This window comes from Anolis carolinensis, chromosome 3, assembly GCF_035594765.1.
Source record: "Anolis carolinensis isolate JA03-04 chromosome 3, rAnoCar3.1.pri, whole genome shotgun sequence".
NCBI classification, from domain to species: Eukaryota; Metazoa; Chordata; class Lepidosauria; order Squamata; family Dactyloidae; genus Anolis; species Anolis carolinensis.
In genome coordinates, this window is record NC_085843.1 from 2365548 (window position 1) to 2383227 (window position 17680).

A 17680-nucleotide genomic window follows, 5' to 3' on the forward strand; every position below is an offset into this window, starting at 1 on the left:
CAATATTAAAAAACTCTAAAATTAGGACAGTAAATAAAAAAGAACACTCTGAAAACAAGGGAATTCCAGACAGGAAACAATCAGAGCCAGGTAACACCTCCCAACAAAGGATGCCCCCAAGCAGGAAGCAGCCAGGCTTTCTTTCTTTCTTGGTGGGTAAACAGTTTATTAATGAAATGTTACATAACAAAACAGCAAATTATAGCAGATATAGTCAGATAACAATGATTTTGAAATGTACATGCATATCTACATTAGTCAATCAGCCTGTTAATTCTAACACTGAGTTCATATTATTATCTGTTACTCAAAACATATAGAATTGCTCTTTCTACGTGTTATTCACTATTTTCAATCTAGGTTTCTACTCATTTTTTAAAGAAATTAAATATAAGAGTTCACTCTAACATTCAAACAAAGACATAAAACGTATTACACACAACAAACCCTGCACGCACCCAAAACCCCTATCCCACATAAAATAGCAGCCAGGCTTTCAAGCTGCAAGGCTATTCAATGCTAATCAAGGTGGCCAGCTGCAACATTCACACTTGCTTCCAACAGACAAGAGCTCTTTCTTTCTCCCACCCTGGACATTATTCCACAGATATATCAACCCCACTTGCCCAGTTTCCAACAGACCTCACAACCTCTGAGGATGCCTTTCATAGATGCAGGCGAAACGTCAGGAGAAAATGCTTCTGGACCATGGCCAGACAGCCCGGAAAACTCACAGCAACCCTTTGGGTTGTCACTTAACCAATGACAGAAGGGGCTCTCCGCTTTGCCACTCACCGCCGCCACCGCTGGAGGCGAGGCCCTTCCCTGGCTCGCCCGCCCGCCTCGCTGGGCCCAAAGCGGGCCTTCAGGGGAAGGCGAGGCCTAGCGCAACCTCCGAGGCGCCTTTTTTCCTTGAAGCAGGTTGCCATGGATACCTGAAGGCCAACCCAATTAGCCGAAGGAGCGGATAGCCCCGCCCTCTTCCTCTCCTCCAATAACAAACCATTGTTTTAACCAATCCCCGTTGGCGATATTCGTAGACGAGGCCAAGAAAAACTTAAGAAAAAGCAAAACCGATTGGCTCGTCTCTTGACCAATAAAGATTGAAGATTCTTTCTCAGCCAATGGCCGTCTTCGCAACGGGGAGGCGGTGACTGCGACGGGCCAATGGGAGGCCGCGGCGACGTAGTCCGCGTTCGTGCGTCGGCGTGCGTGCTCCTGACGCAGCTTGCGCTCGCTTCTCGCGTGAGGACGGGAAGGAGGCGTCGTTCGTCGTCGCGGGTGCTGCCGCCGAAGCGCGCCTTCTGAGGAGATTCTTCGGCCGGAGAAGGAGGAGCAGGAGGAGGAAGAGGGCGACGAGGAGAAGGAGCGCGGGGCCAGGGCCCTGCCTTCTCCGGCGCCTCCAGGCCCAGGAGCAGGTAAAGGCCGGGCCCACAGCGAGGGAGGGAAGGGATCCCCAAAGGCCATCCGGACAGACCCCCGCCGGCCGGCCTCCCTCCCAAGAAAGGCCCACCCAAACACTCCCGACAGATGGCCGGTTTATTACTTACTATATTTATAATTAAATATTTATCATTATTATAATTCTATATTTTGTATATATTGTCATACAGTATTCATTTATTTACTACATCTATATCCCGCCTTTCTCACCCCGAAGGAGGCTCAGAGCGGCTTACAAATTATATGTAGATACAATATTATTATATTATTAGCATAGCACAGTATTAGCATTATATATTACAATATTGTAATAATATTTAATGTTATTGTATTGTATTATTATTAATATTATATTATATATGCATATATTATCAATATTAAGGTTTTCCCCAGACGTTAAGTCCAGTCATGTCTGACTCAAGGGTATGGTGCGCATCTCCATTTCTAAGCCAAAGAGCCGGCGATGTCCGTAGACACCTCTAAGGTCATGTGGCCATAGGCATAACTGCATGGAGTGCCGTTACCTTCCTGCCAGAGCAGTACCTATTGATCTACTCACACTCTGGGAGTTGGTGCTCATCTCCATTTCTAAGCCAAAGAGCCGGCGATGTCCGTAGACACCTCTAAGGTCATGTGGCCATAGGCATGACTGCATGGAGCACCGTTACCTTCCTGCCGGATCTACTCACATTTGCATGTTTTCAAACTGCTAGGTTGGCAGGAGCTGGGGCTAACAGTGGGCGCTCATTCCGCTCCCAGGATTTGAACCTGAGGCCTTTCGGTCTGCAAGATCAGCAGCTCAGTGCTTTAACACACTATGTTATTATATGGTATTATTATTAGTATTATATTGTATATGTATATGTATATATTATCAATAATATAATATATTGTATACACATATACTAATATAATATATTTTATATGCATATATTATCAATATATGCATATACAATATATTATATTACAGTCGAATCTCACTTATCCAACACTCACTTATCCAACGTTCTGGATTATCCAACATATTTTTGTAGTCAATGTTTTCAATACATCATGATATTTTGGTGCTAAATTTGTAAATGCAGTAATTACTACATAGCATTACTGCGTATTGAACTACTTTTTCTGTCAAATTTGTTGTAAACCATGATGTTTTGGTGCTTAATTTGTAAAATCATAACCTAATTTGATGTTTAATAGGCTTTTTTCTTAATCCCTCCTTATCCAATGTTCTGCCTGGCCGTTTATGTTGGTTAAGTGAGATTCTACTGTATATACTATATATATTACATTTATATATATAACTTGGGGGGAGGTCTCCAACTGTTGGCACAGGAGAAAAGGTGGAACTGTCTTCCTGGCTCCCCCTCTTCGCTCTGGTCCCACAGCATCAGTTGTTGATGCGGGGAGGAGCCTTCAGCTTATTAGTACTCTACTAATAATAATGCAATATAATAACATAATAATTTTATGTTATATATTACATGTAATATTACTAATAATATGCACTATAATGGTATAGTACAATATGGTAATATATAGTACTAATATTGTGCTGTGCCAATATTATAATATATTGTATGTACATGTGATTTGACCCCCCAGTGGTGTAGTGGGTTAAACCACTGAGCTGTTGAACTTGCCGATCGAAAGGTTGGTGGTTCGAATCTGGGGAGCGGGGTGAGTGCCTGCTGTTAGCTGTAGCTTCTGCCAACCCAGCAGATGGATACCAGAGTCAGCCACGACTAGACTTAACATCAGGGGAAACCTTTACCGCCTTTATATACAGTGTTCCCTCACTAGTTCTTGGTTCACTTTTCGCGGATTCGCTGTTTTGTGGTTTTTCAATAACCTCTAAAAGACTATTATAAATCATAAAAAATTACAATTTACAGCCTAAGGAAGGGAGAGAGTAGAAGCCAAAAGGAGAAAAAAAGGAGTCCAAGTGGCAACGGAAGGAGAAGGAGGCGATTTATCAATACACGATTGGTTGATAAAGACTTAAAATGGTCTATAACTACTAAAATAATGTATAAATATTAAAATAAATATAGTGTCCCTATTTTGCGGATTTTCACTTACTGTGTGTGTTCCTGGAACCTAATCCCAGCGATAAGTGAGGGAACACTGTAATTTGTAAGACACTCTTGAGTCCTCTTCACAGTGAAAAGGGTGGGATATAAATGTCGTAAATAAACAATAAATATTATGTATTAATAATTATATCTATCAAAATTATTTTATTTTATTAAATAATATGTTATATTCATTTTTAATTTTATTATGTATTATTTTATTATAATAACTTGATTCTTAAAGGGACTCAGGGCGGCTTACATGGGAACCTAGCCCAGCAAAACGAAATTAAAATATAACATCATAACATACATCACATTACAATAATTTAGAAAACATATAAAACATCATAAAAACATAAACCATCAACGCAACAACTAGTAACTGAGCACAGTGGGCATGTTCAGAACTGAGAGGGTGGGGCAAGAACTTGTGAAATATACTGCAAGGGCTGGACTGGTAGTAAAGTGCAAGAATCAGGTATTAGGTTAGGGCTAGAAGGGCCAAGTCAATTGTTGAACCAATTTATCAAAGGCACATTGGAACAACCAAGTTTTCAGGTGTCTACGGAAGGTAGACAGGGTGGGTGCTCTGTGGAGGGAGTTCCAGAGCCGGGGGGGCCACCACTGAGAAGGCCCTATCACTTGTCCCCACTAACCGTGCTTGTGATTGGGATGGGTGGGACAGAAGGGTCTCTCTAGCAGATCTTAAAGCCCACGCAGGTTCTTAGGGGAAGATGCGATTGCGAAGATAGGCATATAAAATATTATATTTAATATAACATATTATATATATTATATTTAGTTAGTGTTTTTATTACATTATAAATTATATATTATATTTAATATCACGTATTATATATTATGTGTTATATTAATGTAGTTAATATTTATTATGTATTATTTATGATTACTATATTATAATATTATATTTAATATTTATTATTATGTATTATTAATTTATTATATATTAATATTATTTCCAAAGTGTACACATTATAACATAACTATTGGTATATCAAGCCATCAATTAACAGTGGCAATTTTACATCTAGTAATAATAATAATAATGATTTCTATACCACCCTGTCTCCCCAAGGGGACTCAGGGCGGTTTACAACAGAAAATTGGCAAACATTCAATGCTGGCATAACATAAAGAAATAGATTAAATCATAAACCATAAGCAACATCAGGCGTACTTATAGAACTCCTCAAAAATAATAAAATTAGAAATTTAAATATATAAATCAAACATTTAGCACATGTTTACTAATAGATCAAGGTATTATTATACATGATTATTATATTGAATATGTATTGTATTATATCTTATTATTGTTTAATGTATTATTATTATTTCCATTGAAACATAACTATTGATATATCAAGCCACCCATTAACAGTAGCAATTTTACACATTATTATTATTATTGTTGTTGTATTTATTTATCTCCCCCGAAGGGGCTCAAAGTGGCTTGACATAAAAAGCATTAGCATACAATTTAAAATATACAAATGTGCAAACATAAAAACAGAATTAAACACAAACAGCACTAAAAAATTCACCATTAACATCCATGAAAACATATTCAAAGTTAAAACCCGCAGCACCCCCTGGCTACATCCAATAATAGTAAAACATATGCATCTTATTTGAAAGAAAGAAAAACTTCTTGACTATACATCAAGATAAGAGTCTTAGTATATTTTGTCCTATCACAACTCTTAACAAGTAGTGTGTGTGTGTATAAGTTATATAAAGTAGACAAAGGTGACCTAATTGTCTTAACACTTACCACAGGTATGGGCCAACATCGACCCTCTCTCCAGATGGTTTGGACTTCAATTCCCACAATTCCTAACAGCCGGTTGTTAGGAAGTGTGAGAGTTGATCTCCAAAAAACCTGGAGGCTGAAGTTTGCCCATGCCTGATCTAGCATTAAAGGGGAAAATACAACCAAGTTAGTGTTGTTATTTCCTCTTTCTTCCCTTAAGCAAGACTCAACACATCTAGAGTTGAAAGGTATCCCCGCCCCCAAAGGTCATCCAGTCCAACCCCCTTCTGCCATGCAGGAACACATAATCAAATTAGTGCTCTTGATATTATTATTATTACTACTACTACTACTTCCCCTTTTCTCTTATTTTATTGGTGTGGCATATTATTTTAATACTATTGTGTTTTTGTAACCCTGTTGTACCCTTGCCTCAAGCCACAAGAAGAGGCGGGTAATACATTTATTACACTGTGTAACACAATTTTTGTTCCTGAGTTATAAATATCATTTCCTAATTGTTTCTATCATAAAAACACAGGGAAAGTTTATTAAACTGCAAAAACTTTGTTTTGGCCGGACATCTTGCAGCACATTTAGCTATAGTTTTTCAATCCAGTCCAATCCCCTGCCATGCAAGAAAACGCACATTGTACCCCCTGACATGTTTAAAAGGCGCCAAGGAAGGTGCTTCCACCACACTCTGGAGGCAGAGAGTTCCACTGCTGAACAGCTGTTACAGCCAGGAGGTTCCTCCTAATGTTTAGGTGGAATCCCCTTTCCTGTAATTTGAAACCATTGCTCCTGGTCCTAGTTTCCAAGGCAGCAGAAAACAATTCTGCTTACAATTCAATCTAGTTTGTGCCAGCCACAAAAATGAAGTTTCTGGAGTGTAACAACTGCTTTAAAAGTAAGTACAGCACAATTAAACAGGAATATCACTTTCAAACCAGGAACAGAATTTCTTTTAAAAATTTTGTCACATAGTGTTATTATTACTTCCCCTTTTCTCTCTTAAACATTGTATTGGTGTGTGTTATGTACAAGTCTCTCTCTATATATACACACACATATGTGTCACACTGTTGTATATACACACACATATGTGTCACACTGTTGTATATACACACACATATGTGTCACACTTCCTATTTTAACCCTGTTGTACTCTTGCCTCTAGCCGCAAGGAGAGGCAGATAATACATTTATTATTATTGTTGCTGTTATTATTATTATTACTATTATCAAACAAGACCCCAAGCATCTAGAGTTGCAAGGGATTCCCCTCAGGGTCATCCAATCCAGCCTCTGTTCCAAAACCTTCACCTGCAGAATATTCCACCATTGAACAATTCTAATCATCAGGTGGTATCTTTTCTCCTAGAATTTGAATCCAGTAGTGTATTGTGCTGCCTTTCTCTTTAATGTGACCTCCTTTCAAATGTTTAAACGTGGCTCCGTCTCTTTGCCCTCTTTTACAGTCTAATTACTCTGCACTCTCTCAACCACTTGGTTTTCAGACCTTTCACCATTTACATATTCCAGCTTGTCTGCATTTCTCAAATTGTTGCCCTAAGCCTGGACTAATTTCCCAATGAAATTTCTGGCACAATTTGCATGGAGCTCTCCCGCCCCTACGTGTTAAACATGGGGTGGGCAATGGGAGGTACTAGAAGCAGAAGGAGGGGAAAGGTGAGGCCCTCCTTCAAGCAGAGAGGTTTGGGGCTAAGGGATTGCTGAGGTGGCCTCATTGAGAGTCACATTGTTTGTTCCGGATAGGGTAGGCCTACCAAAGCAGTGAGGTTTGCTTATGTGTTGCGACATCTGGCTGCTTTAAGGAAGTGTTGGGTGAGTGGACTTGGTCTGGAAACAGACTGTCTGGAAGTAGACAGATTTACTTCTGGCTTTGAAAAATAGGTTTTTTTAGTACTACATAATGCAGAAGGAGCTGCAAGTACAGTAGAGTCTCGCTTATCCAACATAAACAGGCCGGCAGAACGTTGGATAAGCGAAAATGTTGGATAATAAGGAGGGATTAAGGAAAAGTCTATCAAACATCAAATTATATTATGATTTTATAAATTAAGCACCAAAGCATCCTGTTTTACAACAAATCAACAAAAAAGCAGTTCAATATATGGTAATGTTATGTAGTAATTACTGCATTTACGAATTCAGCACCAAAACATCACAGTGTATTGAAAACATTGACTACTAAAAGGCAGACTGCGTTGGATAATACAGATTGTTGGATAAGCAAAGGTTGGGTAAGCCAGATTCTACTGTAGTACAAAAGGTCTGCTGCTGTTTCTGGAGACATTCGGGAGAGGCAGTTTGCTGGGTTTGTTTTTGTTTTGTTTTTGTTTGGCTCAGTAGAGTTGGTATGGTGTGGGTACAGGCCCAAGGATATAAAGCCTTAATAGGCACACTTTTTGTTTTAAGGCATCTACTGTCATTGGGACTAATCAGTAGACTTGAAGCTTTCCCATCTCCCCAAGTGTGAGGCTGGTACTTAATGCTAACTTTGCTGATAGATCTGTGTAGGTTTTTTAAAGTAGTGGAGCTGGAGATCAGCCACATCCATGTGTATGTTTATTATTTTCTTCTGGTGGAATGGTTCATGTCAGTTTGTTGCAGGGAAACTCACAACCTCTGAGGATGCCTGCCATAGATGTGGGCGAAACGTCAGGAGAGAATGCTTCTGGAACATGGCCACACAGCCCGAAAGACATACAACAACCCTAATGGGGATCTGTTGTGTATCTGAAGAACTTAATGTTTGATATTTTCCGCAGAAGCTTGTTGGAAATTTAGTCTGTGTTATCAGAGATGCATTGTCTCAACTGCCAGTTGATTGAACATGTGTTTGGGTGGGTGGATGAGTGAATGCTTGAGTGTTTATAGTCATTGCGGTCAGAAAGAGAGTTCAGAGTTAAAAGATAGAAGTAACATGACCTTAACAGTGGCTCTTAACCTTCAGCAGTGGGTCATTATCATATCCTTGCATTCCTGAGATGGATGATACTTGTAGTGAGATCAAGTCTTTATTCATGAATTAGAAGTGAATCTCTCAAGGAACACTGATGAGAACATCATAATTAATACTTTGGGTGGTAGGCAGAAGTTGGTGGGATAGGGAATAAAAAATTAAGTCAAACTTTGACTTTTAATTTAGCTGTAATAATTAATAGCTGAGTGATAGTACAGATGTTTCATTAATGAGTTTGTTAATAAAGGTCTTGAGAATAAAAAAGTTCCCTCTTTAAGCTGCAGATTATGTAATCGAACTACCTGAGGAATTTCTCTGTTGCTGTTTCCTGTAGAGTTGTTTTCTCTGAGGGCAGATGCCTTGAGATCAGATGCAGTTTGGCCCTCTTCGTGAGGAGACTTAGAACGAAACCTCAGAATAGGATATTATACAGTCAGGTTTATATTGAAGCTGTTTGAGGAATAAACTTATCCCAAGCCGTTCAGGGCCTCGTGAGCAAGAAGCAGTATATTTCAGGCACATACCTTTCTCATAACATAAATATTCGTCATGCAGAAGCTTTCAGCTTCAGCCCTAGGAATGTCAAGTAAAAGGCCCTTCTGGAACCAGGCTACCTGTGATTGCAACCTGAAACTTGAAACTCCTACTGCTAACAAAAACAAAAAGGGATGGAATAGAGCTAGTTGGTTATGTAATGTGTAAAACAGGTTACATGAAGCAAAAACAAAAACCAAGGTCAGGGTGCTTAGAGGTTGAGAAATAAATAGTAGAGTGCTGGGTAAAGCAAACTCACGTAGATACATGGTTTTTATTCATACAGGTTGAGTATCTCTTATCTAGTAATCCAGAGTGTTCCAAAATTGTCCACTTGTTGGTCTTTGCTTTCAGGTGGTTCTGTATACACAAACTTTGTTTCAGGATCAAAGTAGTGAAAAACGCTGTTATGAAATTACATTTTTGTTACGTGTATGAAGTGCATTTGGAATGCAAATTAAATTTGTGTTAGATGTGGTCCTCATCATATTATGTAAACATAAATATTCCAAACATCAGAAAATAAATGAAATTAGAAAAACCTCTGGTTCCAAGCAATCTGTACTACATACATTATAAAACAATTGTAATAATTGCGAGTGCACATTTTTGTTTAGGGCAAGTTTTGTGGCTATAGGAAAATGGAAACTAGGCTTTTGTCCATGTATGCATACATACATACACACAGAGATATGTGTGTGTGTATGTATATATATCTGAGTGAAAAATTCTACAAATACATTAGGTTTGAAGTAGATACCTGAAGGAGGACAAAAGAGTGAGTGTGTGTTTGCATGTGTCAAACTGGGAAGCCACCTTTCTTGAATTATTTGGTGGTTGGAGAATGTTCTTGGTGGAAGCGGAAGTATATTATCTTGAAAATAATGCTGTTGTGACTGTGTTTGAATTTAAAAGCCATTTATAGTCTGGAATGGGTGGATGGGCCACTTAATTGTTCAGTTTGTAGCTTGTCTTTCTGTGTATTCATGCATTGAAGGCAACTTGAAACATGCATTTTGTATGATGCATGAATAATAATACCAAAAGCAGCATCAGCTCAAAATTGCCATGTGTTATTGCCTAGCACACAGTCTTATTTATGTGGAATGTACTTATTCAGGTCATTGTGGTACGTTCCACATAAGTAGAGTGTGCTTTATTATAAACAACGTTTTCAAAAGTGAAATACAAAATAAAATATGAAAGATGAATACGAAAGCAACATACGTAATTACACAAATGATTTAAAACAAACACCCAAATAAACTAACAGATGCCTTCTCTGGGAATGCTGATTCCTAATTGATGCCACCACTAAAAACATTTTCTCCCTTATGTTTTACTACCTGGCATAATTTGACAGCAGTACTTGGTAGGGCCTTAAAAAGCTATAAAGAGTTAGAAAACTACTTGCTGAAAATACGTTCTTTCCATGTTTTGATCACCCATGGTTCCAAATCATTTGAGGTTTCCAGACAATGAGTAGTTGCACCTAAGTTTTAAGAAGGGGCTTCGACCTGTAGAGATAATTATTCGACAATTTTGGATCACTCAAGTGAGCAGTTTCTGAGTGTACCAGATCCATTGACATTGCAAACTGATCCTTTATTAGAAATGCAGATCTTGACTGTAAGAGCTGTTCAACAGTGGAACTCTCTGTCTGGTAGTGTGGTGGAGGCTACTTCTTCGGTGGCTTTTGAGCAGAGGCTAGATGGCCATTTGTCAGGGGTATTTGATTGTGCTTTTCCTGCATGGAAGAAGGGTTGGTCTAGATGGCTCATGCGATCTCTTCTCATTCTGTGATTTCACCTAGAACACTTAGATTGCCATTGCACTGGATGGATGGATGAAAAAATATCTTTACTTTGTCTTGACAGAGTCATTTGTGTTTACCTTCCACTCTTGTGTACATGTCAGGTAGCCCAAAATTCTTGAGACCAGAAGTGCTTAGGATTTTGGAATCCCGGTGTTTGCATAACACAGGTATTATGAGATACCGTGGAGATGGGACCCAAGTCTCAAAATGAAATTTATTTGTTACATATACACCTTATTCACATAGCCAAGTGGTAATATTATTCAGCATTTTGTATAATTTTCTTCCTGAAGCATGAACATTTAGAAAGCAGAAGTGTCACTGTCTTGGCCACACATGGGGCAAAGTTTGGGTTTTGGGGGATTTTGGATTTCAGAATCCAAGAAGAGGGATGTGTAAGCATTGCTTGAAGACTGCCATGACATTCTTTGGACCTGATGAACATGAGAGATAACTTGTAATAAAGATTGGGCTGATATTATAAGATATATGAGAGGAGCAACGGTTGCACTGGGATGGAAAAAGTACAAAAATGGGAAATTAAGAAATGGTACAAATATTTAGCAGACTATATGCTCCGCTATTATATTATTGAAAGGAAAAATCATTATATAAATGGATATCCTATGAGTAACTGGGTCTCGAAATGGAAAGCATGATAGAGTGAAGGGAAAAAGAAAATACAAAGAACTAAATCGGACAATCTCCATGATCCAACACATAGAATAAAAGCTGAAATAGAATCACAACTATTCCTGGAGGGAGGGAAAAATAATGAGATACAGTAGAGTCTCAATTATCCAACATAAACGGGCCGGCAGAACGTTGGATAAGCGAATATGTTGGATAATAAGGAGGGATCAAGGAAAATTTCATTAAACATGAAATTAGGTTATGATTTTACAAATTAAGCACTAAAACATAATGTTATACAACAAATTTGACAGAAAAAGTAGTTCAATGCGCGGTAATGCTATGTAGTAATTACTGTATTTACGAATTTAGCACCAAAATATCATGATGTATTGAAAACATTGACTACAAAAATACGTTAGATAATCCAGAACGTTGGATAAGCGAATGTTGGATAAGTGAGACTCTACTGTAGGGTAAGTAGGAGACTAAGATGGAATTAGAAAGGAGTAGAAAATGTGTTATATTAGAAGGGTATGTCATTTCTTCTTCCTCTAATGGTTGATTTTGTTTAATTAATACTTTTGTAATATAATGGTGATAAGTTATACTCTACTTATACATTCCAATAAAAAATAAATGAACATGAGAGATAAAGATGAATGTGGTTTTCATACTGACTCTGCCTTGGAGCATATGTCCTGATTAATCCTCCTAACATGAGAGACCTTAAACAACCTGTGAAAGAGAAGCCACAAGGAACGCCAGAGTATTATTTCCTTCAAATCTGATAAGAATACAGCCAACACAAAGCAGTGCCTTCCACATCTCACCCAGGCAGCCTGACCAGATTATAACAGAACCCAGTGAGGGAGCCAGGTCCTTAATAAGGTCCTTCCCTTTTTGTTTCCAAAGGTTTTCTAGTTGTATGTGAAAAAAAATTGATATGTGTTAGTTTTTTTAATGTCTGAAATGTCTGCATTTGTTTGGTATTTTTCTAAACTATGCCAAACACGGATTTCTTAGGACTAGGTTTGTCTAATCCAGTCTTGTGTTTTTGTTTTGTCTAGGCTTTGAGAACCTGAAACAGCTTCAAAATGTTTAACAAATCGTTTGGAACGCCTTTCGGAGGCAACACGGGGGGCTTTGGGGCGTCAACCTTTGGACAGAGTAAGTGACATTGAATAAAATTATGGGAAGTTCTGCTTGTTTTGTTGTTTTATTCCAGGGGCAACTTGGCTTTTGAGGCCTTTGGTCTTATTTGGAATTTTGGGGAAATATCAGCATCTCTCTCCATATGATTACCATGGGGGCTTGCTGTTTATTAAGTAGTTCTCAGAGGATACCTGGACAATCACCAAAACACTTAAATTACCAGAAGGCAGGCTAGTAAGGACAAAGAAAACACCATTTATTCAGAAACTTCAAGACGTGACAATGGTGCAGGCTTGAGTTTCAGGACAGAAAATTACATTTTTCCTCCCATAGATTTCTGTTACAATGCCAACTTCACAGAAGACAGAAGCATATACACAGTCAGGAAACTCAGCTGCATACCAAAATAGACAATGTACATCTCTCATCCTGATTGCATTTTAGCCTTTAATTTTTCTCTTCTGGTCAGCTAGACATGCCTCGGAATGAAGCACTAGACTTAAGTATTGATAATTTCTTTATTTTTTAAAAAAGAAATTACTTTGGGTTCCAGGAGCTTTGCTGCAGGCTTACTTCCTCATTTTAACAAACATATTTCATGAACAGCAGTAAAAGATGTATTTTTAAGCAAAATAGTGCCTTTCCAGAGGCTCCATGATGAGGATTCTGCTTCCTGGCAGAGGTGTTTCCTACCACCACGTTAAACACTGCTCAGCTGTATATTTGTAGTTTGGATGGGAACAAGGGGATTGGTCATGTGGCTGAAAACGTTTAGACTTTTCTATTCTTTGATATTTTAGAAGCAATGTTAGTTGGGGGGCTTCTGTGGCTATAACAAACATTCTCGCCTTTTTAATTGAAGATGGTATTTATTATGTTTATATGCTGCTTTTCTCACCCCTGGGGGATTCAAAGCAGTTCATAACAATCAATGGCACAATTCAATGCCTCATGTATAAAACATCACATATCAAATTGACAACAGATAACAATAGATTAAGCCATTTTTTATTGTGTCGGAAGTGAATTGAGACAAATCGCTTCTGGTGTGAGAGATTTAGTTGCTGGGAGGCTTCTCTCACATTCCCACATGGGAAGCTAGGGCTGACAGACGGGATCTCACCCCGTCTCGCAGATTTGAACCTTCAGCCTTCAGGTTAGCAGTTCAGCCAGCACAAGGGGCCCGGGCTGTGGCGCAGGCTGTTGAGCAGCCAGCTGCAGCCAGCTGCAACTAATCACTCTGACCAAGAGGTCATGAGTTCGAGGCCAGCTCGGAGCCCCGCATTTGTGTTTGTTTTTGTCTTTGTTCTATGTTAAGGCATTGAATGTTTGCCTTATATGTGTAATGTGATCCGCCCTGAGTCCCCTTTGGGGTGAGAAAGAAGGGCGGAATATAAATACTGTAAATAAATAAATAAGGGTTTAGCCCATTGTGTCACTGCGGCCGCCAATTAAACCATTAAAACTATAAAACTAAACAATAATCACAGACTTAATGTAAAACCTTTACAGCAATCCCAGAGTGTCTTTACCTACTTCCATGTTTTCAGATTTCTGTCATGCATTGAATTCTTGCTTGAATAACCAAGTCTTAAGTTGTTTCCTAAGCATTAAGAGGGAGGGGGCGATCTAATCTCACTGAGGAGGGAGTTCCACAGCTGAGGGGCCACCACCGAGAAGGCCCTGTCTCTTGTCTCCACAATCTCCCCTTGGAAGGCAGCAGGATCGAGAGCAGACACTCCCCGGCAGATCTTAGTGTTCTTAGTGGTAGGGAGGGAATGCAGGGCCACCAGTGTGCGAAATGTATGCTTTGTTTCTGCGCTGTCGGTTAGGTCTGTGTTAGGTGGGCTTTTCAGCTGTTGGGCTGCCAGTCCTTACAATCCTTGTTAAAATTGACTCTGCTCTCTGCAGTTAATGGACATCGCAGTCAGGCAACAGCTGAAGGGTCACACGTTCCCCATTGGTGGTTTAAACAGCTCACATCTAATGATGAGTTCAGCCTTAAGTGTATTAACTTCCCTTGAGTCTCTGAAATTACAGAGTCTGAAATGCATTGTTCTGCTCATCTGAAGGGATACAGATGTCTGTATTGTATAGCACTTTCAGCTGGCCAGAGGTTGTGGCCTTCCAGGATTTGTTCCCTTTCCCTTTGGTCAGTCATGACAGCTCCTGACTGCAAGGCCAAGCACTTACCCAGAAATCCCAGTTCCCTGCTGTGTTCCAGAACTCCTGAGTCCTGTTCATGTTTTGCAGATGCTGGCTTCGGCACCACGAGCGGAGGAGCATTCGGGACGTCTGCGTTTGGATCCAACAATAACACCGGAGGGCTCTTTGGGAGCGCACAGACTAAACCCGGTAGAGCATCCTTGTTGCCCTTGACCTTTTCTTGAATGCCTTTCCTGACCACCCTCTTCTCCCAGCTTGGTCTGATTGCATCTTGTTTCTGGTTTCAGGAGGGCTGTTTGGTTCAAGCACATTTAGCCAGCCGGCCACCTCTTCCACCAGCACCGGCTTTGGCTTTGGGACGTCCACCGGAACCTCCACCGGCTTATTTGGAACGGCGAGCACCGGAGGAGGCCTCTTCTCATCCCAGAACAATGCCTTTGCGCAAAACAAGCCAGTGGGCTTTGGCAGTGAGTATCCCTCCCCTGACCGTTTATGACTGTGTGTTGTAATTGTATGCTGCTCCATTCCTGTTGTGACACTCACTTTTAGGAGACAGTATTTACTCAATTTACATGGGATTTAACTTTAGTGAAAACAGAAATGCATCTTCAAAAGTGACATCCCATTATGCGACTCATTCCTTTCTTTCCCTTTTTACAGACTTCGGGACGAGTACCAGCAGTGGAGGCCTGTTTGGAACCACAAACACAACCTCCAACCCCTTCGGAGGAACGTCTGGCTCTCTCTTTGGGTCGGCGAGCTTTACTGCTGTTCCGACTGGGACTACCATTAAATTCAACGTGAGTCCCTCCTTTTCAGGAAGTATTCCAGCAATCCTATGCTTATCCTTTGGTCTGGGTCTTTCAGTTCAAACAAAAGGCATAAAGGGGATTTCCTCTCAACAGAAGCAAAAGTGGGAGAAAGATGAGTCATGAATAGTGGTGGGGTGGTGGCGGCGGGGGAGAATCTGGCTTGCTGATATTATATTATATTATATTTATTTATTTACTACATTTATATGCCACTCTTCTCACCCCGAAGGTGACTCAGAGCGGCTTACAAATCAAATGTACATACAATATATTATTAGCATAGCACAATATAAGCATTAAATTACTATATTGTACTATATAATTTTATAGCAGATGGAATGGTAGTAAACTCAGATTAGGAGAGAATGTGGCTTAATAGCAGGATCTTTGGATCCTTTCCCTAAGAACTAGTGGCCTTGTTCTCGCCTGTGCAAGAAATCAACCACCTAGGAAGCCTGTGACTGAGCAGGAATCTCCACTTGGATTTTGTGCATCCAAACCTACAACAGATGAGGCCTTTTAATGGTCTTCTGGCCTCTGAAGGGAGCGCTGTAGCACCTCTGTGTGATCACTGCCTGCACTTCTGGAAGTGTGAATCCAATGTGTTTCCCTTTTGCCTCCTTACAGCCGCCGACTGGGACGGACACCATGGTGAAGTCTGGAGTCAGCACCAACATCAGCACCAAGCACCAGTGTATTACTGCCATGAAAGAATACGAAAGCAAGTCATTAGAGGTCCGTCTGGCGAGTGCCTTGTTTCTGTGTGTATATCTGTATTTCTGCCGGTATCTATACGTGGAATTTGCTTTTAAAGGATACCTAATCCATTTGAAATAAACACACATAAGTAGATTCCACTGTTGAAGAGCTGTGATCGTCAGGAGGTTCTTCCTAATGTTTAGGTGGAATCTCTTTCCCTGCCATTTGAATCCATGGTTCTATTGTGTCCCAGGCCCCTTTTACATACAATTGAAGTTGTGTACCTTCCGCAAACAACTGAAGACATGTTCATTTCGACAAGCCTTTAACCATATTTGGATGCGTTTAATAAATATGTGAAGACACATAGATGTCACCAATCACTTTACATTACTGTTTTATATCTGCAGCTATTCCTGTATTTTATTGATTTTAACCAAGTGGTTTTATGAAGTGAGATATCTATGTTGGCTGTAATTCTTTTATGTTATTGTTCCTGCGATTTTTGTATTTTGTATGTTGCACCTTTGAGTGCTTTGTAAGCTGCCCCGAGTCCCTCTGGGAGTTGGTGACGGGGTAGAAATAGTTTTGTTGTTATTATTATTGTTATTATTATTGATACAACAGCATAGTATGACACAGCAAACAAGATAGATATGCTGGATTTCATATCACAAAATCACAAATCGAACACTTCCCAAGCGTTTAGGACTGTGTGATATATTTTTGGATGATGCACGCAGATTATTATTATTATTATTATTGATATTACTACTACTACTACACTGCCATATAAAATCCAGATTATATGCTTTGAACTGGGTTATGTGGCAGTGTGGATTCATATAATCCAGATAATGTGGATTATCTACTTTTATAATCTGGATTATATGGCAGCGTAGAAGGGGTTTCATCTCTGGAGCAGCAGAAAACAAGGCTTGTCCCTTCCTCAGTATTGCATCAGCCCCAGTCTCTTGTATTATTACAGCAGTGGTGGTGCTTGCTTTGGCTGCACATGAACACAAGTGGTGGTGATGGTGCTGCATTTCAAGAGGAGTGAAGGGAAGGAAGTCACAGGGGAGAGGAAAGGGGGGATTCTCCTGTGGGTCTCACATTTGTTTAGAAATGATGCGGTGCTGGGGTTCCCAGAACCTGCCTTGGCAGAGATTACCCTTGAACACAAGGGAGCTTCGAATCCCTTCCATTATTGCTGCAGCGATGGTGTGTGTGTGTGTTTGGGGATGGGTGGATGCAAGGTCCAAGTGATGTTGCGTGCGACAAGACTCTACTCAATTTGTGTTTCTTCTGCAGGAGCTTCGTCTGGAGGACTACCAAGCAAACAGGAAAGGCCCCACCAACCCTGTGGGAGCTGTAGCTGCGCCGGGGCTGTTTGGCTCATCCCCTGCGACGTCCAGCGCAGCCACGGGGCTCTTTGGCTCCTCCACCACCAATACAGGCTTTTCGTACGGGCCAAATAAGACCGGCTTCGGGGCCAGTAAGTACTGATCTGTGCGGCCATTTGCCAGGCAGATCTATTATTATTATTATTATTATTATTATTATTATTATTATTATTATTAT

At 40.0% G+C, this 17680-nt stretch overlaps 2 protein-coding genes across 5 annotated transcripts in view; one reads left to right on the forward strand and one right to left on the reverse strand.

The window, feature by feature from the left end:
• Window positions 1-950, reverse strand: part of pgap2 (post-GPI attachment to proteins 2) — a 34600-nt gene extending 33650 nt beyond the window's left edge. For 2 of the 3 annotated variants that reach the window (XM_062974390.1, XM_062974393.1), the window contains exon 1: window positions 796-950. The gene's annotated coding sequence lies outside the window, so the exon portion shown is untranslated. The other variant, XM_062974391.1, reaches the window with a different exon arrangement.
• A 244-nt stretch (window positions 951-1194) lies between these two features.
• nup98 (nucleoporin 98 and 96 precursor) overlaps window positions 1195-17680 on the forward strand; it is an 84247-nt gene continuing 67761 nt past the window's right edge. For both annotated transcript variants that reach the window (XM_062974394.1, XM_062974395.1), the window contains exons 1-7: window positions 1195-1418; window positions 12338-12437; window positions 14676-14777; window positions 14876-15055; window positions 15249-15388; window positions 16028-16135; window positions 17411-17594. In XM_062974394.1, the coding sequence (XP_062830464.1) occupies window positions 12365-12437; window positions 14676-14777; window positions 14876-15055; window positions 15249-15388; window positions 16028-16135; window positions 17411-17594 (787 nt within the window). In that variant the 5' untranslated portion in view covers window positions 1195-1418; window positions 12338-12364. The remainder of the gene's footprint in view (window positions 1419-12337; window positions 12438-14675; window positions 14778-14875; window positions 15056-15248; window positions 15389-16027; window positions 16136-17410; window positions 17595-17680) is intronic.